Below are 22,550 nucleotides of genomic sequence, written 5' to 3'. Positions count from 1 at the left end.
TCAGTTTCTTTCAGAAGTGTTCTATAGTTTTCAGAGTACAACAAGCCTTTTATATCTTTAGTTAGGTTTATTTGTAGGTATCTTATTGTTTTTGGTGAAATTGTAAGTGGGATCAATTTCTTGAATTCTTTTTCTGCTGCTTTGTTATTGGTGTATAGGAATGGAATGGATTTCTGCACATTGATGGAGGGTATGTAGCTATCTCCTCTGTTTTAGTGTTCTTACTGGTAATTTGTATCGTCTTTTTCAGAATTGCTAATGACTTGTCAATTTTATTGACTTTTTTCAAATAATCTTCTCTTTGAATCATTGATTTGATTTTTTAAAAATTGTTTTTGTTCCACATTCTTCAAGAGCTTATATTATTGATTTAAGACTTGATGCCCTTTTTAATTTTTATTTATTTTATTTCTTCTTTCGTTTATTTAAGGTCTGTTTATTTTTTAGTATCTCTACATCCAACATGGGGCTTGAATGCACAACCCTGAGATCAAGAGTCTCATGCTCTTCTGACTCAGTCAGCCAGGTGCCCCTTCCCTTTTTAATATATAGCATTTGGCACTATATATATTTCCCACTCAGCACTTCCTTATCTGAATTCCACAAACTTTGATATGTTGAATTTTACATTTTCATTCAGAACTGAATAATTCTGAATGAAAACATATAATTTTCAAAATTTAATATATATAAAGTAAAAAAAAAATTCCCCTGAAAAAAATTTTTTGGTCTACAGTTTATTTGGAGGTATGGAATTCAGTTTTCAAATGCTTGGAGAATTTAATATTATTGATTTTTAATTCATTGTGGTTGGAGAATACTATGATTTAATTCTTTAACTTTGTTGGGATTTGATTTATGTCACAGAATATTTCTGTATATGTCCTGGAGAGCACTTGAAAACAATGTGTAAGGGTGTCTCGGTGACTTAGTATGTTTGGCATCTGATTCTTGATTTTGGCTCAGGTCATGATCTCAGTATCCTGGGATCGAGCCCTGCATCAGGCTCCATGCTCAGTGAGAAGTCTGCTTGAGGATTCTCCTCTCCCTCTCTTCCACTCTCTGTCTCTTTCAAATAAATAAATAAATCTTAAAAAAAGAAAATCATGAAAACAATATGTATTTGCTGTTGTTAGGTATAGTGTTTTTGTAAATGTAGATTAAATCCTGTTTGATGGTACTGTTGTTCTTCTCTATCCTTCTGATAATCTAATATGTTGATCAACTATTGAGAGACAGATGTTGAAGTCTCCAAATTATAAATGTGGGTTTGTCTATTTCTGCTTTCAGTTATATCTGTTTTTGCTTTACATATTTACAACTCTGTTATTTGGTTTATACACATTTAGGATTGCTGTATCTTCCTGTTAGATTGATCCTTTTATTATTATCTAATGTCTTTTTCTATTCCTAGTAATTGTTTTTTGCTCTGAAGTTTACCATTCCTTTTGTTAATATAGCTACTTCTGCTTTTCTTTGATAAATGTTTGCATGATCTATCTTTTCTCATCCTGTTTTCTTTAAACTTGCCTATATTGTTACATGTGAAGTGAATCTCTTGTAGGTAGCATATAATCAAGTCATGTTCTAAATCTACTGTGTCAACCTCTTTTTATTGATATATTTAGACTATTTACATTATATAACTATTGCTATATCAAGACTCAAATCTATCATTATATCTCTAGTTCTCCATTTTAGTAACAAAAATTACTAATTTTTGTTTTTCCAGCAGTGGATGGGGTGCACTGCTTCATTATTATCAGATGGGCTTACAAGTTCAGGCTCCCCCTTTGTCCTCTACTGACACATGAAGAGGAAGGGGTCTTCGTTACTGCTGGTCAGAGTGGAAGTACTGGCTCCTCAGTAGGGCTTCATTGACACCACTCTTGATGGGAGGGATGGTAGTGACTCATCACTATTACTCATATGACTTTATGCTAGGGAAGTGCCTCATTCATTGCACAGTAGTGAAAGTCCTGATTTTTCTTCTGACATCACCCAAGTGGTGAGGGGGTAAGGCGCCTCAGTACTCCCGGACTGAGAAAGTCCAGACTCTCTCTACATGGTTTCCCTTATAGGAGGTGGGGGCTTATTACTGGCTTACAAAGATGTAAGTCCTATCTCAACTCTGCCTTTATTGATACCATCCCAGCAATGGGTGGGTGAGTATCTAATTATACTCATCAAGGGTGGGATTCTAAGGTCTCCACTCATCCTTTCCTGCAACCAAATTATTTTCTGTGGTGTAATGGTAATCATCAAAAAGTTTTCTTTCTTACTGGGCTGTTCCTTTCCTGATTATCTAGCTAGAGAGAACAAGATTTATTGAGGTTTTGTTTTGCTTTATTTTTGTCTGTACCCATTGGCATTTCTAGGTTGCCAGCTTCTTTACCTTCTAGACTGGGGTATATGAGGTTAGGAAAATTTATGTCTGCTTCATTTTCCCAGAAATAGAAGTCCCAGCTAAAATCTTTTAATAAACCTTTACTGTAACCTTGAGATTAGTATGCCTGACACTCAATAAATATTTGTTGAATGGTTTAATAAATAAATATAATACATATGTACTATTCATGGAGCCCAGAAGCCCAGGCCCTATATCCTAGTATTATGAATTTTTCTTTCATAGTAGTTATCATTTTATAATCATGTATTTGTATGATGTTTTTATTAATATCTTACATTCTAGTATATTAAAAATTTCATGAAGATTGAGTCCACATGTCATTTACTCCTCTTTATATTAGTAGCATTTACCGTAATTCTTTTGTCTGGCATATAGCATGTATTCAGTTAGGTTTTTGAATAGATTAAAAAATGAATAATTTGATAAATATACAAATAAAGTGCCTTTCAGGGTGCCTTCTTGAATGTTTGAGCTGTAATAGTTACTTCTCATCCAACTTCCATAAAAAGAAAGCACTTATCTTTTCCATTAGGAGTGACCATTCCTCCCAACTCTTTAAATTATGTCAGACATGTATACATAATAGGAATATTTATTTGGCACGTGGGTAAATAGATAAGGCGACTTACAGCCAGAGGTTACCAGCCAAAGTCATTAGTCATCCCAGACCCACCTCAGTTGGTCACTTCAAGGAATAAGGAGTTTAGTGTGTTGGTACCCTCGTAACCCATCTGTGACATACTAAGTTTTATTGGTAAAGTTGGAAATAAAGTTCATTGCCATTCTCAATTCTCAAAATTTCTATCTTTTCTTCCACAATCTTCTATTTCTTAGAATGACTGACAAAGAAGTATCAATCTTTTATTCAGGGAAAATCCTACCCTCATCCATAAGAGCATACTTTTATCTTGGTCAAGAAAATCACACCAGCTTATAATAATATAACATTATACTGATTTGTTTGATTTTAACATCACATGGAATAATAACAATGATATCGATGATGGCTAATATTTGCTTATCCCTATATAGATGCCAGGTGCCTGATCCATATGCCTTTAAAAATTATCTTATTTGATCCTCAGAGTAACTATTTAAAGTAATATTACAATTCTCATATTAAAGATAGGAAATTGAGGTACTATCTCCATTTTACAGATGAAGATATTGCCTGAGATCATACATCTATTAAATGTAGATCCTGGATTTGAATCTGACTCTAGAGAGGCATTCTTATCTGTGATATTTACCTAGTTAAATGCCTAGGAATGAATGGAGAGAGGAATTTTATGCATGCCTTGGTGTCTGTATGTGTGTAGGTTTGATAGCTGTATCTCTTCAGCAGAGATCAAGATCAGCCCTGAAATCCCAATCTGCACTCTCACCTCTGCAACAGAATTCCTGGCTTTGGTGTTTCAAAGAAAAATATACGTCCTTCCACCCCTGAAATGTAAGATTTACAGGCACAGTGCAGCTTAATTTAAATCATGAAATATAAGTACCTTTCCCTCACCTTTTGGATGAGAGTCTGTTAACTGTCCCCCTAACTATATCTAGTCTCTCCTTTGTTTGTAGTAACAAAGGTCTTGGCTCTGAACACAACTGTCCATTTAAAGGACATTGCACATGTCTTCTGAAGTTTATTTTTGGCCATTTGATTAGTTTTGGCCAGTGGGTTGTGAAAGTATTCAATGTGTAAAATTTCTATTGCAAGCCACTAAAACAAAGGAAATGTCTATTGCAAGCCATCTCTCTTTCTCGTTTTTCTTTCTCACTAATTGAAATTTAGACATGGTAGTAGGAGCAGGAGCAGCCAACTTAGAACCTATGAGGGAAGTCTCACGTTGAAGAGGTAAGAACAGCAACATACAGAAAAGCTGGAACCAATAAAGACTGTAAATGTGAATCCTGATAAGTTAACACTGAATTACTATTTGAGAGAGAAGTATACATATTGTTTGTTTGTTTAAGCAGCTGTTTTGCAGTTTGTGTCAGCAGCTGAATTGAGCTTCTTGGGGTGGGTTCACAACCATTCATTATCTTGTTTCTCAGTGTAGAGAAAGACTTTTGGCTCAAACATAATCAATTAATATTACAGAGAAATCATTTGGCTAAGCTGAGCTGAATGGAAGTCAGTGGTTGCCTCAGAGTTTTTTCAACAATAATGGTTTATATAATAAAAGGAGCTCTTCATGTTTTTATTTCCATCCAGAAGGAAGGAATAGTCTTCAGAAAGAACGTAGTCACATTTCCTTTTTTATAGCACAGAAACTCATTTTTTTCTTACCTAATATCTGTTCTATTAAATATCAAAAAAAATTGGAGGCTTACCCACAATTCTTCATGCCTAGCACTAGTGTCTACTAGCTTACTTGTTTTCCTTCTTCTTCTTCTTCTTTTTTTTTTGTTTTGTTTTCCTTCTTTACCATTTGTATGTGCCTTCGATTTCTAGTTACCTAGAATGTAAACTTCTCAAAGAAAATGAATATTTTATTTTTGTCTATTTAGTTAGTTGGTTGGCTCTTTGTATCTTATTTTTTGGTATTGTTCTCTGAATTGTATGGGATCTCAGTGGATGATAGTTACTAATTAATAAGATTGAATACTGGAAATTCTTCAATATTATGCCTGTTAGCTCAATTAAGTATGAAACTTTCCTCATTGTTCTCAAAACTTTATAAAATTATGAGGACGGTGAACTCTTTAACATAGTGATTTAATATTTAGAATAGACTTTAGAATTCTATTGCGTTTTATAATTTCTCAGTGACTCTTTTGAACATAAAGTTTAAAAACATCATTCTTTTTTTTAATTGAAATTCAATTAGCCAACATATAGTATATCAACTTCAGCTATAGTTTTCAATAATTCATCAGTTGCATGTAACACTCCGTAAAAAATGCCATTCTTAAAAAATGATACTGAAATTTTATCTGTTGCAGATTTATTTTAATGACAAAAGAAAAATAACTTGATCTCCAAAAAAAATATTAAGTCACATAACTATATAATGATGTTAATCAGTGTTTATTTTTAAAATTTTACAAAAAAGCAAAGGGGGAAAATAGAGAAAGAGAGAGAGACAAATCAAGAAACAGATTCTTAATTATTCAGAACAAACTGATGGATATCAGAGGGGAGGAGAGTCAAGTGGGGGTGGGGTGTAAGTCAAATGGGTGATGGGGATTAAGGAGGGCACTTACTGTGATGAGCCAGGGTAATATATGGAAGTGTTGAACTACTATATTGTACATATGAAACGAATACAACACTGCATGTTAATTAACTGGAATTAAAATAAAAACTTAAAAAAATAAAATTTTCACTCATTGAATAAAACTATAGACATTTTGAGTAGGGACTTTATAATGCATATTGTACTTTACAGAAGAACTTGAGTAGGTTTAATATATTTTGAAGACAATATAGATCTTTAATCTTCTCTCTTCACCTATCAATTATTTTTTTTAATTCTTCAGTAAATCAGAAAACAGGGGAAGGGAAAGCAGGGCTAACAAAAAGAAAGAAGGAAAGAAAGAAAGAAAGAAAGAAAGAAAGAAAGAAAGAAAGAAAGAAAGAAAGAAAGAAAAGAAAGAAAGAAAGAAAAGAAATCTGCAGTGTAAGTCATATACACCACTTTACAAATATAAGTGGCATGAGTTTCAACACTGCATTTCCACCAAATATAGACATTGAATACTCTCCATATCTGATTATCAATGCACTTCTGGGAATCCAGGATCCCACTCTCTGTTACAAATGACTAGACATATTAAAAAGAGAATGCAAACACTGTGCAACTAATGCGAGATTGATGCAGTACAAATTTTTCACAAAGATAAAAGCATCACTCCCATATAAACATAAGATGAACACATGAAAGATTTTATTAAAATCACTAAATGAGAGAACCACATGTGCAAAAATACAATCAGAAATACTGAAATGAATTTTCCAATATTCAGACCTGATTATCATCCTTAAATATGTAGTGTTTAGGGCTATCATTTCTATAAGGCATAGGTCAATTTTATGTGTGGTGGAAAAATTTATTTTTATTTCAATGGAAAATAATCACTCATTATGATAGCTAAATATCATTTACATTTCTGTCAATTTTCTCTAAGTCAATTAAATGTCATTCAAATCTGCATATCTCTATAGACTCAGACCATTTCTAAAAGGTCTACTAGATGATATTCAGCTCTCCACTAAAAGGACAACTATTATCCTTTTTTGCTCTTTACAAGTCTTGGACAAATTTTTTATTTCTCTTCTTTTAAGATTTTATTTATTTATTTGACAGAGAGAGAGAGCACACAAGCAAGGGGAGAGGCAGGCAGAAGGAGAAGGGGAAGGAGAAGCAGCCCCCCCCCCCCCGTGGAGCAGGGAGCCTGATGTGGGGCTCAATCCTGGGACCCTGGGATTGTGACCTGAGCCAAAGGCAGACCTTAACCGACTGAGCCACCCAGGTGCCCCTTGGACAATTTTTTTTCTGACAAGCTTTAACAGAGTCTTGACATAATGGTGTATAGTAAAGGGTTAACTCTGCAGTCTTCAGATGTTCAAACTCTGCACAATCTAAAGAAAGGGTTGGCCTTTGGCTCCTTTGGAATATCCTGCCTGATAAGAGTTTATACTTTGGAACTTGGGCTATCATAGATAGCTTATGTTAATGATGTGACTTAGGGTAAATGCCAGTCACTGTTTTGCTGGGGTCCTGAGCCATGCCGTATTACTTTGACCTCTGAGGGGAGTCCTGAACGTTGAGCAGTTAGGGTCAGTCATATGGAGACTCCATGCCTATTTGATTGACCTCTAATAAAATCCCTGGACACCGAGGCTCACATGAACTTCTTTCACTGGCAATAATTTGTATATGCTGCCATCCACTAGTAGAATTAAATTTTGTTCTTGTGATTCCATTGGGAGGAGACAACTGGAAACTTGTCTCCTGGACTCTGCCCTCTGTGCCTTTTTCCTTTGCTGATCTTAATCTGTATCGTTGGTCTCTAATAAACTTTAGCTGTAAGTACAACAGCTTTTCTGAATTCCATGAGTCCTTCTAGTAAGTTGTCAAACCTGAAGGTGGACGTAAAGACCTCTGATATAGGGACGCCTGGGTGGCTCAGTGGTTGAGCATCTGCCTTTGGCCCAGGGTGTGATCCTGGAGTCCTGGGATCGAGTCCCACATCAGGCTCCCTGAATGGAGCCTGCTTCTCCCTCTGCCTGTGTCTCTGCCTCTGTCTCGGTGTCTTTCATGAATAAATAAATAAAATCTTAAAAAAAAAGACCTCTGATATAAATGGATAGACTTCATTTTTGCTGGACATTCAGGCAGCTATTGAAGGAGGCTCTTAGAAGTGAGAAGCTGAGAAACTAAGCTTATTTTTTTCATGTTAATGTAGTGTTTATAGGAATGGCCGAATGTCCCAGACTTCAGTCACAGATTTCTGGAGTTGATCATAGAGGATGTTGTGTAGACTATTTAGGCAGTCTCTGTACATCTCCCCAACTAATATTCTCCAAGATGACTCTCCATTGAACTCACCTCTCCCCTTCCCAGCTGGCCTCCCAAAAGATAGCTTGAGATTCTTGTATTATATACTTTGAAGTATAAATTCTGTGACTTTCTTCTTTAGGACCTGGCTTTACTTCTATCAGTAAGAAACAGCTCTTATAAATCTAAAGCTTTGACTTACAAAACTAATTTTTTTCCTGGTATGGCACAAAGTGTAAATTTTGGAAATAAAAAAATAGGACATTGGATTTTTTTCATCTTTGCAATTTAAAAAAAAAATCCTATTTTTTTGCAACCAGACAGGCCATTCCTTTATGTCATGTGGTGAGTCTTCCTTGTCTACAATCTACTATATGATCATCTCCCATTATTTGATTCTTATATTCACATAAAAGGATTTTGGCAGTTGTTAAATACAGAAAAAACAATAACAACACACCATTGTCCCCATCCAAGAAAATCTGTCTTTTCAGGACTATGATCTCCCCAATACTGCAATAGTCTTTGGATCTCAGAACTAAATAATGACTAAATCTCTTTCCTTGACTGGGGAAATAAACTTCATGTCTTGGCTTTCATGGTGGAAGAAATGCCGAGAAGAATCCAGTTACTGATGAGGTATTATTTCCTTAAGTTTACTACTCAGCTTTAGAACATTTTTACTTTTGCTTTTATAGAAATCACTGGTTGGCAAAGTCAAATGTTACTAGTGTGAAATGGCTGCCTTATTGTTCCTACAAAGATTTTTAGTTTCATGGCAAGTTTCTTTTTATTTATTTATTTATTTATTTATTTATTTATTTATTTATTTATTTAATTTATTTTTTTTTTCATGGCAAGTTTCATCCTAAATAGGCTCTATTGACTTTCCCCTGGAACACTCAAGGGAACACTTTTTGAGAGTCATGTTCCCATGTCACACAACTCTGAGGATGCCATTTACCTCCATGTAAGTTGAGCTATAAGTAGTTTTATCATGGGGAAAACCTATGCTACAAGGAGTGGCCCAGAACGTATGTCAGTTGTTTGATAGATTGATTTGTTAGAAAGGACAACTGTGACAGCTGTCTTGAAACATTTTAAGACTGTTTAAGACTTGATGTAGAAAATCAAGTTGGGGGGTGGGATGCCTGCCTGGCTCTGTTGGAAGAGCATGTGACTCTTGATCTCAGAGTTGTGAGTTTGAGCCCCATGTTGGGTGTAGAGATTACTTAAGTAAATAAAACATAAGGGGAAAAAAAGGAATTGTTTACTGTATTATTCCAGTGTTAAAAATAGTTCTAATGTGCATATCCTCCAGGACTGCATATTGAACTTACTAACATGCAGAGGTTTATAACAGTAAGAATTGCTCAAAAGTAGAGTAGTTTACCTTGAAATAATTGGAATTCAATCAGTGAAAGTGTTCAAATATGGTCCAGACAACTACTTGGTAGAGATACTCTACAGACTTAGTCATTGTAATACGTCGAGAGGATAAGATGGCATGAAAGCTCCTGTCTGACAGTGAAACTCAGTGAGGCAAGAGATTACTAGAACTAGCCGCACTGTGCTTAGGGATGCAAATGAAACTGAAACTCATCCTATGGCTGTCATCCAGCTACACGAAGTTGTGATTGTTATCAAGTTAAGGGTTTTATGCCTCAATTCAGACAGATGCTCTAGGGGGAAAAAAAAAGATGGGTTCAGGGAGTCTGTATTCTTCTTTATAACTAAGCCTTTGCAGCAAATTATCTTGATCTGAGAATTAAAAATCTTTAGAAATATTAAATAAATAAATAAATAAATAAATAAATAAATAAATAAATATCAACCAAGGAGGCTTAAAACAAGTTAAGTCATAGTGTGGGACTGGGCTGGAAGTGATTCATACCTGGCATGCCATCTTCAACTAATGCACAGTCACCTGGAACTTCATGTTGAGGAGGGTTATTGGACCTCACGTGGATTCAGCTGGAAATGTGCCATGGGTGATTAATGCTCAGAAGGGAAAATTCTATATCTAGAATATAGTCTAGATATCTGCCATCTCTCTCATGCAGAATACTTGGCACTCTAGTTAGATAGAACTCTTGGCATTCATCTCCTAGGGCACTTCACCTGCTCACGGCTTTGGACCTTTGCTATGTAGGTTCAAAAACTCAAAGCATCCAGGGTCAATTTGATTCAAGCACTGCCTCATACAATAAAAGATTAATGTACAAATTAGAATGCCAATGTAATAATTTTCAATTAGGACAATTACTGTCAAGTTGATTAAAATTCCTGTGTTTTTTAGTCAGGGCATTCAGGCTGCTGGTGACATTGAGATAGATGAGTTAATAATACTGTATAAGACTTAGTGGATTAGTTTATAACTTTCTTTTTTCAGTGTGTTCAAATTTCATCCTAACTTTCTAACTTCCTAGGTCTACATCCTGGCTCCTTGCACTGACTATGGTCTTACATATGTACTCAATGGTTTAGGACAAACTATCTTGGTGAAGGTCCAATTTCTTTTGTTTTCCCAATCCATTATGGACTGGTACTTTAATAAAATGCAATATAAATGAATTATTGTAAAAATGATATTAAAAAATGAAAGACATACAAAATACAAGCATATTCTTTACTATTTAATTCTGTGGACATAAAATGACTTCAAAATTCTTAAAAAAGTTTCTAAAACTTTATTATCTGAATCATATTTCATAAGCAGAATACTTAATGAGGTACTCAATGCTAATGAACTTAAGGAGAATTTATAATACATTGGAGCTTAATTTTTATGCATTGGATGAACACATTATAGTGCATTGGAGCCCATGTATAATCAATTCAATCAGTATATTTATATTCATTAAATGAGATGAAGAGAACAGGTTTATTATTTTTAAATGGCTACAGAGGTCTGTTGTAGCTATATTTAATATCTAGGATATAAAGCAAAGGTAATTAAATTAAAATATATACAACATACTTGAAACCAAGTTCTTAGTAAATTATAAGCCAGTTCTCAATGCAACATTGTTTATGTAAAAAAATTACAATACTATTTATGATATCATTTTGAGGGTTAAAAATGGGTAAAATGTGGGGATAATTGGTCAATAGTAGTGTCAGGAGATGTAGAACCACTGATTTGTTTCATCATCATAGGGAAATATTTCATCGATGTGTAGGAGGGATATTCATTTCATATATACACATCCCAAATCCCTTTGCTCTGATAATTGTTAGAGTCACAATGATGACTTCTATCCTAATACCCAACTTGCAAACTCTCATTACAGTTTTACTGAATCTCTTAAATTGCTCTGCCATTAAACAAGCATCAAGTTTTTCGCTAGCATAGGAAACTATGCATTTTTGTTCCTCAGCCACTAAAACTTATTTAGTGTTCATTTAAATGCCACACACACTCACACAGAGTGGTTGAAAAATGGACATTTTCTGGTTTCTGGCCTCACTATTATTTTAATCTGCTATATTGGCTCTCAGGTTTCAGCCTTTCCAACCTATTGTGGTTTTCATTGCGTTTCCATGTATATACTTTTTTTAAAAAAAGATTTATTTATTTACTTTTAGAGAGAGAGAGCACAAATGGAGCAGTGGCAGAGGGAGAGGAAGAGAGAGAGAGAGAATCTCAAGCAAATTCTCCCCCAACACACACACTGAGTGTGGACCCCAATGCAGGACTTGATCTCACAACCCTAAGATCATGACCTTAGCCAAAACCAAGAGTTGGATGCTTGACCACTGCACCACCCAGACATCCCTCCATGTTATTCTTTTTAAGACTCACCAACATTTACTACAATTTCTAGCATATTCCTGCTTCTAAGCTTGACTTCCTGCATAACACTTAAATTCCCTCTTCATAAGAAGAACCCTATATTTTTATAGGTGAGAGGGAGTACACCTTCATTTTTCTTAGTGTGGCCATCATTTTCCTTACTACCTGATGCCCATGTTTTGCCCTCTTTATATTGATATTTTGGCAATGGCTTAAGAGAATTTGTATGACCTTGCAATATCATTTCCTGTCAACGTTCAGATTTCTCTGTGGCATATGCGATGTAAACTGGTAGGATCCAACCCTAGTAAAATTCTAAATTTGTTTTTTCATGCCTATTTATTTCCACACTGCTATTCTACTATCATTCTCATCTATTTTTAGGCATATTCTTCATATAGTGGGAATAACTTTGCTCTGCAGGGGATAGAGACAGTCTTTTTATGGAAGACAAGGCATGAAAATGTCTCTTACAGCCATAGGTCACTTCAAGTTTTAATGCCTATGGTAAACTACCTAGAGATTCATTTGGAAAATTGAACTTATCACCTAATGGTCTCTGAATGCCTTATCAAGCACCAAGTCTAGGGACAGCATTGCTAGTAAGATTATTTCACACTTACCTGTTTCCTTTGTGGGAATGCGTCTTGGTAGTTTACACAATCCTAAAGCAAAGAAAGAGTAATCACACCTGTGTATGAGGAGCAAAGATACATCTTCACTGGCAATCCCAACCTGACATGGCTCTACATACACTATCATACAATATCAATCAAATTTGAACATGTGATTTCTTAGCTCTTCTACACCTAGCTCAGATTATCTCAGGAGCGCTACCCTCAAGCTCAGCAATATAAAAATGGTAAACTTAATGGTAAAGTGGGAAACTCAACAAGTAAGGGATTCAGATTATAGAATTACTCATTCTAATATGCCCTGTCTAGCTAATCTTATATATGCTTGTACATTTGCTATTAAACATACCAAATGAGGGCAGCCCCGATGGTGCAGCGGTTTAGCGCTGCCTGCAGCCCAGGGTGTGATCCTGGGGATCCGGGATCAAGTCCCCCTTCAGGCTCCCTGCGTGGTGCCTGCTTCTCCTTTTGCCTGAGTCTCTGCCTCTCTCTCTCTGTGTCTCTCATAAAAAAATAAAATCTTAAATAAAAAAATAAAAAATCTTTTAAAAAACATATCAAATGAAAACATAACTCATTCAAAAGCTTTGGTTGACTAAGCCTTCTACTACATTCACAATAATTTATTGTCATTTTACAGTAAAACTAATTCAACATATAATATTTCGTATATTCATATAGTTCATATTTCAACATAAAAAATTCAACACTTCATATATTTCATATATTCAACATATAATAATTCAACATAGAATTCAACATTCACTAAGGCTCTATCTACTAAGTGGCAAAAACTGTATTGCTGGTTGTGTGTAATGTGAGGATGGGTATAAATATAGTTAAGAGCTACCTCTAGAAATTCATGATAAATTTTAAAATAGACATAATATTAATGGGTAGAAAATGATATCCCGATAACAGACTGTGTTAATAATCACACAGGGCTATTATGGAGATATAGGCAAACTGCTCTAGAGAACAGAGGGGAGAATTAATTCTCACATAGGTGTAGGAATCAAGAAAGACTTCAGGGCAGCCTGGGTGGCTCAGCGGTTTAGTGCCTCTTCCAGCCCAGGGCCTGATCTTGGAGACCCGGGATCGAGTCCCACATCGGGCTCCCTGCTTCTCCCTCTGCCTGTGTCTCTGCCTCTCTCTCTCTCTCTCTCTCTCTCTCTCTCTCTCTGTCTCTCATGAATAAATAAATAAAGTTAAAAAAAAAGACTTCGAAGAAGATGATGGATATGAGCTGAATCTTTAGGAGTGGCTGAACTTTGAGAGGTGTGGGGGTAAGGAGGGAAGTGAGTGGCCTGGTAGGGCAGGGGAAGGAAGTGGGGGAATGGAGGGAATGGGTACATCTTGAGTAAAGAGAAAAACAGCCTCTAAACAACATAAATTTTTAACTTTTTATAGGAAATGGAAGAAAATCAATTGTTTTGACTGTTCCAATGTGATCATAGCATTGCTCGTATGGATTGTCAAATAAGGGATGAGCTCATAAAAGGATATTAATGTGTCGTTTTTATTGAGCAAAGTAGCATTACAGAAAAGGTGATTTCAAAGGCACATGGCTCTTTCATTACAGCCTTCAGGGGCAATGTTTGATCACTGAAAACAGGCTGCTTTGTTCCAGCTTTCTCTGATGTTTGGCATTATCCCGAATACATATGCTCTGACTTGGAAAGAATCGGTCTATAAAGATTTAATAGATTCGAGATTTGCATATTCAAAATACATGTCATGGTTAAAATGAAATGAAAACGATATTAAAATCTACATCTGTATTATACATAAACATGGTGTTCAGGCATATCTCAGCAAATTTTTAAAAGGCAATTACATATGTTATATTTGCTTATTCTGAGATCATGAAAGTTGGCTATTTTAAAAATTAACCATTTTATATTTTCACTGAGGAAAAAAATATATTGTAGGAGACATTATGTTGGTGATAGCGAAGGATAGAAACCCTTCAAGTTTCAAGGATTTGAGATTTGCTGTATGTTCTTGTCACCTTTCATGGACATAACTTCCTAGTGTTTGAGTCAGTGACCACTTTGTTCATTAAAAATGAATTAACAGCATTGGGGTGCCTGGGTGGCTCAGTGGTTGAGCATCTGCCTTCGGCTCAGGGTGTGATCCCAGGGTCCTGGGATCGAGTCCCACATGGACTCCCTGCAGGGAGCCTGCTTCTCCTTCTGCCTGTGTCTCTGCTTCTCTCTGTGTCTCTCATGAATAAATAAATAAAACATTTTAAAAATGAATTAACAGCATTCTTGGTTTAGAAAAAATAGAAAGTCACAAATAATTAAGGATAAATGTAAAAGATTAGTATTTGCATGAGGTTCTTTTCCTTATATGGCTGAAAGAAGTGTCCTTCTTTCTTCTTCTTCTTCTTCTTTTCTTCTTCTTCTTCTTCTTCTTCTTCTTCTTCTTCTTCTTCTTCTTCCTTCTTCTTCTCCTTCTTCTTCTTCTTCTTCTTTCTTCTTCTTCTTCTTCTTCTTCTTCTTCTTCTTCTTCTTCTTCTTCTTCTTTCTTCTTCTTCTCCTTCTTCTTCTTCTTCTTCTTCTTCTTCTTCTTCTTCTTCTTCTTCTTCTTCTTTCTTCTTCTTCTTCTTCTTCTTCTTTCTTCTTTTCAAAAGGAGGAATTCTTGGAAGGAGACCTAAGAGTCAAAGCTTTTCATGTGGTGACTAAAACTCACAGAATTATCTCTTCATAGAATCCTCTGACTTCTACTCCTGTAAACTGACATGTAATCTCACATACATTCATCTTTTAATTTTGAATTCCAATGGAACCTTTGAGGGAAAGGCAGGAATCCAAGACAGTCAGTTTGATGTATGTTGCTCTCATTGCGTTGAAATTAAGCCTGATGGGCTTCAGCTAATAATATTCTACTTCATGTTACAAAGAAATAGCTTACCATGTCACTTCCCTACTTAAAATCTTACCTTTTCCCCATCCCTACTTATAACATCTTCCGTCTCAATGACACTAAATGCTTTTGTATGGCATGTCCTTCCCTTTCTGGGTAGTTTTGCAACAGTCTCAGGACAAAGACATTTTCAGTTATACATTTGTGGCCCAGATCACTGCTTTCCAAATGTTACTGTATTTATGTGTCGTCTGGAGATTTTGTTAAAAATGTGGATTCTCATTCAGCGGATCTGGGGTCTGACTAAGATTCTAACAAGCTGCCAGGTGAAACAGTCGACCACACTTTGGATAGCAAGCACCCATATGTCCTCTCGTTAAATTGGTATTAGTTCCTGGACCACGATGACTGAAAATTTAGATTCTGACTTTGAGGTTGCATCAGACTTTGACATTTTTATTTATTGGTAATCTCGTAAAGATGCAGTGTGATCTGGACTTCCTTTCCTTTTCTAGTCTCCTTTTTTATCCCATTCCTACTTTACATTCGAGGTATAACAAAAGACTTGAAATTTCCAGGATGTATCAGGCTCTTTCACATCTTGGTACCTTTTCAAATACTATTTCCTCTGTCTGTCTCAACACCTTGTGTTGCTTCCTTTAAAACTAAGCTCAGCTAGGGGTACCTGGGTGGTGCAATCGGTTAAGCATCTGACTCTTGGTTTCAGCTCAGGTTGTGATCTGAGGGTCATGGGATTGCCCATGCACCCAGCCCACAGCGGGCTCCATGCTGGGTACAGAGTCTGCTTGAGATTTTCTCTCCCTCTCCTTCTGCACCCCCCTCCACCTCACATGCTCTCTCTCTTTCTCAAATAAATAAATAAATCTTAAAAAAAAATACTCAGCTCAGCTGTAGTCTCCTCCAGTAATCCTTCCCTAGTCTCTTTACCCTGTAATTAAATACTTCCCATAGTCTCCTACAATGCCCTGTATTTCCTAGGTTATAACTTTTTTATAATCTATTGTAGTGTATGCATACTTATCTGCTTGCTTCAAGACAGGGCTCCTTGGAAGAGATTATGCACTTTATCTCTGTTACCTACTGCCAGTAACAATGCCTGACACATAGTAGGTTTCCATTAAAGTTTGCTGACTGAATGAGGAAGGACAGTTGATGTGTTGTAGTTATGCAATAACATAATGCAGTATTTTCTTTCATGAAGTTTGAATTGTGGGTAATAAAAACTAGAGTCATAAAAAGTTAAATACAGGATGAAATAATACTGAAGATATAAAACGTTAGTACGTGATTAATTGCCAAATGAGGATCATAGAAAATAATTCTTCTAAGTTCATTGGAAGAAAATGGCACTACAGATTTATTACTATGTCTTTAATATCCCGGTTGTTCCACAAAAGGTTTGAGATAGCTGACAGCACTACGTATGGGAGCTCATGAAAGACATAAACACATATAGAGTTGAGGGAATAGTATTAGAAAAGAAGGGAGCTATGGAAGTACATACCCAGAACTGGAGGAGCGGATATACTAGCATATTTACAAAAATGGTCCTCATTAAATAGTGGGCAGTAAGGATGGTGTGCTGGACTTCCATTCCCACTCTCCACCTTAGAGGCTGACTTCTGTGGTGGCATCCGCAGCTCCCTCGTCCTCTGGCTTCTGGCTGAATTTGGCCAAAGGAGGATACCCTGGCAGAGGATCAAGCGGAGGGAGAGGGGTGAGGTCAGGATACTTATTTTCTTGTGCTACCTAGAACTGGCTGTGCCTCTGTGTAAATTGCCCCTTTGTGAAAATCTCCTTAAATTATTCTCATTTGAGTGTGGCCCCTGCTCCCTGTTGACACTCTGATATAATCATGGAGTTGTTTAATGCTAGATTGGATGCCAGGCTTAATAACTTTTATGGTATAACCATTAATGCGACAAAAATCTTTTATGTATCAGGTAAGAGTCTATGAGGAAGGGGTTCAATAGAGAAGAATTCGGAAAGCAAACTTACCTGAAATCTCATATTTCTATTGTTCACATCTTATTGTGGTAAAGAGGATATACATTATATTTGAGGTTGGGAGAAATGGATATGTTTAAATCTCCACGGTTTTGTAATTATTTTTTTACATCAGCCTTTCATTTACTGTTCAGTTGTAAAGTAATAATATCTTAGAAGTGTAGTTTTGGGGTTGTTCCGTTTTTACTTGGGGGTAGAGCATCCAGAGTTTTGGCCTCTCTTCTTTACTGTTGCTCATTTTCTGGTTATTTCACTGCTCACTCTTCTTCCATCAGGAGATACATAAGGAAAATAAATGGATGAAGCTTAGCTTTCGTGTCTATGATAAGAGGTTAATTAGGAAAGAGACTGAAATTCGGAACTAAAATGAAGCTTTTCAGTTTATCTGGGCTGGTCTGCCCCCTATTGCCATAAAGATACCAAGAGATGTTTCCAACTTGTCAAAAATCAAGAGATTAAAATGGACAGAAAGTCTTATATTTATGATGATGAAGAGAAACAGGTTTAATAAATAGATGTGATGCTCTTAATATAAGGCCCTGGTGTATGGACTCTGATTTTGGATCTTGGATTGTATTACAACCTTGTTTGCAATACGTACTTAGATTATTGTTGACTCAAATGGGCCTAATTCTGTGACCCAGCAAAAATAGATCGTAAATCCCAGCCACGGAAGACATGTTTGTAGTCCGACCTTGGAACGATGAGCTAAAGGTGCTGAGGAAACCATAAATCTAATTTACAATAATAACAAAAATAAGGTTGTTTATACTTTGCCCAGTGGATGGAGTGAAAATCTGATATTTTTCTTGGTACATGCTGTACCTTTTGCCAAGTTTGATTAAATTTCTGTTTAGTAGGTAGCTAGGAGAGGAACTGAATAAAAACACTTTATATGAGGCTTCAGACTCCTACTTTGTTCTTTCTTATTAACTTCTCTTTTAAAAAGCTGTTTTAGGGATCCCTGGGTGGCGCAGCAGTTTGGCGCCTGCCTTTGGCCCAGGGAGCGATCCTGGAGACCCAGGATCGAATCCCACATCGGGCTCCCGGTGCATGGAGCCTGCTTCTCCCTCTTCCTATGTCTCTGCTTCTCTCTCTCTCTCTCTCTCTCTCTCTCTCTCTGTATGTGTGTGTGTGTGTGTAACTATCATAAATAAATAAAAATTAAAAAAAATAAAAAATAAAAAGCTGTTTTAACTCTTCCTTTTTTTTTTAAGGTTCCATTTATGAAATGTTTGGAAATGAATGCTGTTTGTCAACGGGAGAAGTGATTAAAATTACTGGTCTCAAAATTAAGAAGATCATAGCTGAAATTTGTGAGCACATTGAGGGTTGTGAGTCTCTACAACCATTTGAGCTGCCTATGAATTTTCCAGGTACAGTATATTGCAACCATTTCACATTTGTAAAACTATTGTTAATATACATCTATACAATTGAAAATAATAAAAAAAGTGGTAGCTTTTTTTCACTCTAGGGTAATGGGTGAAAAAAATTAGAATTCTCTATATATATTTTTTACATCTACAGTATTATATGAGTTTCAGATGTGCAATATAGTGATTTAACAGTTCCATACATTACTCAGTGCTCCTCTTGACAGGTGTCCTCTTAATCCCCTTCACCTATTTCATCCATCCCCCCCACCTCTACCTCCCCTCTGGTAACTATCAGTCTTATTCTCTGTAGTTAAGAGTCTATTTTTTGCTTTTTCTCTTATTTCTTTGTTTCACTTGTTTTATTTTTTAAATTCCACATATGAGTAAAATCATATAGTACTTGCCTTTCTTTGACTTATTTCACTTAGCATAATACTTTCTATATCCATCCATGCTGTGGCAAATGGTAAAATTTCATCCTTTTTATGGATGAATAATATTCAAATACAAATTTATATATATATAAATATATATAAATTTATATATATATATATATATATATATATATATATATATATCCCAGTATATGTACACTACATCTTATTTATCCATTTATCAATCAATGGACACTGGGGCTGATTCCATAGTTCCATAGTTTGGCTATTGTAAATAATACTTCAGTAAACATAAGGGGTGCATGCATTTTTTGGAATTGGTATTTTTGTATTCTTTGGATAAATACCCAGTAGTGGAATTCCTGGATCACGTGGAAGTTCTATTTTTAATTTTTTGAGGGAACTCCATACTGTTTTCCACAGTGACTGCATTAATTCGCATTCCCACCAATATTGCAGGAGGGTTCGTTTTTCTCCACATTAGTGATTTTAACGAACAATAGAAGACAAATATTTTCTCTCCTTTTAATAAATATCCCTTACTTAGAACTTACTGGCAAATACTGTTAGCGAATACTTAATGAGTTCTAACTGTATGCATTACTTGTTATGCTAGTGAAAATGGAGAAATCAAAGATATTTTCCAAAATTATGTAGGACTAATAGCTCTTAAAAATATGTAAGCTCTTTGTTTCTATTGCAAATATTTTAGCTCCCTGGATAATTGCTAAACTTCACAGTGTAATCTTATTGACATGTCTGGTTGTTCTTCTTTGTCTAGTTAATCCTACTCACCCTTCCAAAATTAGCTCAAATATCATAGCTTAGTATCTTCTGGAATACTTTTGCTGATGCCCTAACCTACTCTAGATATCTCTCTTTTATGTTCCCATAATAACTTGGTCACCAATAGCATGTACCTTACTGGGTAGTCATTGATGATTTTCTTATTTGTCTTATTCTCTAGACCAGGGGTTGGCAAATGTTTTTTTTTAAAGACACAGATAGTAAATATTTTAGACTTTGTCACCAGATGATTGCTGTCACAGCCGTTTCACTCTGATGCGATAACATGAAGGATGCTATAGATGGTACATAAACCGATGAACATGGCTGTGGTTCAATAAACATGTATCTACAAAAATAGGTGGCCAGCAGAATTTGGCCTGTGAACTATATTTTGGTGACTTCTCCTTAAGATTAAATTTTTTGACATGTGAAGTATAACATATATGACTTTGTATATCTAGTACCAAGCACTTATTCAGTAGTCATTTATTTGAATGGATGATTGAGTGAATAAATGGTTAGTGGAGGAGAAAAGTCTAATAAACACTTACAGTATGATGTGATTCATGGTGTGACTGAAATATGCATGAGTTCCTGAAGAAGAAGCAGGGGGAGGAGGAGGAGCAGGAGGAAGAGGAGAAACATGCACGGGTTCCATGAGAGTCTTGATAAGGAATATCTAACTCTAGTTGGTCATGTTTCAGAACATGGCTTGGGAGTCATTATTTGTATTTGAATTCCAACTCTGCCACTTGTTACTTGCATAACTTTGCCAAGTGTCCTACTCTCCTCTCATGTAAAATGGGAATAATAATACTTTCTATCTTCTAGTGTTTCGGGGAGGATTGAGTATTGAAATATATTTAAAGTGCTCAGAATGGTACTTGTCTTATAGAAAAGGCTATAAAAAGTGTCAGGTTTTGTTACCTTTATTATCATTGGTGGATTCAAGGTTTTCAAAGCTTTTGAAAGGATGTTATACTCGAGCTCAGGTTTGGAGAATGAAAATAAATTAGAGAACATTCTTCCAGATTCTCCAGTATCTTCTTCCTTTCAATTGGAATCTTACCCATTGTTCAATTCTGTTTACCTGCCATCCTTTACAGAAATAGTTCTCAAACTTGACTGTATACTGAAATCACCTAAGGAGATTTAAAGTATCCTGATGCTCAGACCACTTGCCTACGGTATTCTGATTTATTTAGTCTGGAATGAAGTCTGGTTACCAAAGTTTCTTAAGGATACTAGAGTGATATTAATGAGCAGTCAAGGTTGCAAACCATTGCTTTATGAGAAGCTTTCCCTAAGTAAGTATTCCAGTTGGATGTAACAATTCCTTTTTTGAATAACTACAGTCTTTCACGTCATAATGATTGCATTTATCACATTTTGAATATAATTGAAGTTGTTTGTATGCTTGTCTTTTGAAGACCAACTGCTTAACAGATTACAACGTTGCTGACAACAAGATCTGAATCTCATTTACTGGAATAATCGCCACAGTGTTTAGGAGAAATGTATATAATAAATAATTAGTAAGTTAAAATAATTAGAATCTTCTAGTAGAAGGAGTATCTCTTGTGAGAGTAGTGAAAACACATAGCTTTTTTGGGGGAATATATATTATATTATATATTTATTATAGGGAGTTAGATCACATGATTATGGAGATTGGCAAATCCAAAATCTGCAGAGCCAAATTTCCCTCTAAAACATTTAGCTTTTGACTAACAGTTTAATTTAGGGAGTTGCTATTTAGAATAAGTTTTGAGTTTTCAGTTGACATGATAAGCTTGTATCAACTGAGCACAATTAGAAAAATTTATTTACAAAACTAGTTTTAATGTAAGAATCAGGGATTACATGTAATGGAGTGGAGTAATAAAATGATGGTGATGATTACAATATACTTTCTTTCAAAGAAGACTCAGCACCAGGGAGAAAGAGAAATTAAGGCCAGTAACTTTTTTTTATATTGGTTTCAACAGAAACATCTCTTTATTTATACTCTAAAGCTATCACTTTAAACTCTCAGAAATTAAAATCAAAAAGTACTTTAATATATATTTTAAACATCCTTTCTTATTTGGAAATTTCCCAAATTTTCCCTTGTTATTGACTTCTAATTACATTCTCTTGTAGTCAGAAGACATAATTTGTATGGCTTCAATCCTCTGAAATTTTTTGAGACTTGTTTTATGGCTTAGTGCATGGCCTATCCTGGAGAATGTTCTGTGTGCACTTGAGAAGAATGGGTATTCCGCTGTTGTTTGGTGGAGTGCCCTACAGATGTCTGCGGGTTTATAGTGTTGATCAAGTCTTCTAGTTCCTTGAGAATCTTTTGTCTAGGTGTATCCATTATTGAAAGTAATTTCCAACTATTACTGTCAACTTTTGTTTCATGTATTCTGGAGCTATGATGTTAGGTGTATACGTGCTCATAATTGTAATCTCTTCTTGATGAAGCAACCATTTTATTGTTACTTAGTATTCCTTGTCTCTAGTAAAATTTTTGTTTTAAAATTGTACTGCTTTTACTCCTTTGTCAAGGATCATTTGATTGTACTTACATGGGTCTATTTCTGGGTTCTGTATTCTGTTCTGTTGATGTGCTTGTTTATTCTTTCCTCAATACCACACTATCTTAATTAGTGTAGCTTTATATTAAATTTTGATGCTGAGTAGTTCAGTTCCCTGATTTTGTTCTTCTTCAACATTGTGTTGGCTATTCTGGGCCTTTTCTGT

The 22,550-nt window shown here is 35.4% G+C and overlaps 1 protein-coding gene across 1 annotated transcript in view; it reads left to right on the top strand.

Annotated features, from left to right (window-relative positions):
• Positions 1-22,550, top strand: part of THEMIS (thymocyte selection associated) — a 161,691-nt gene that overhangs the window by 27,896 nt on the left and 111,245 nt on the right. The window contains exon 2 of the mRNA XM_055310142.1: positions 18,460-18,618. Within this exon, the coding sequence (XP_055166117.1) occupies positions 18,460-18,618 (159 nt within the window). The remainder of the gene's footprint in view (positions 1-18,459; positions 18,619-22,550) is intronic.

Source organism: Nyctereutes procyonoides, unplaced genomic scaffold (assembly GCF_905146905.1).
Source record: "Nyctereutes procyonoides isolate TBG_1078 unplaced genomic scaffold, NYPRO_anot_genome, whole genome shotgun sequence".
In the NCBI taxonomy this organism is placed as follows: domain Eukaryota; kingdom Metazoa; phylum Chordata; class Mammalia; order Carnivora; family Canidae; genus Nyctereutes; species Nyctereutes procyonoides.
The sequence above is the reverse complement of the archived record's forward strand: the minus strand, read 5'-3'. Positions and strand labels throughout refer to the sequence as shown.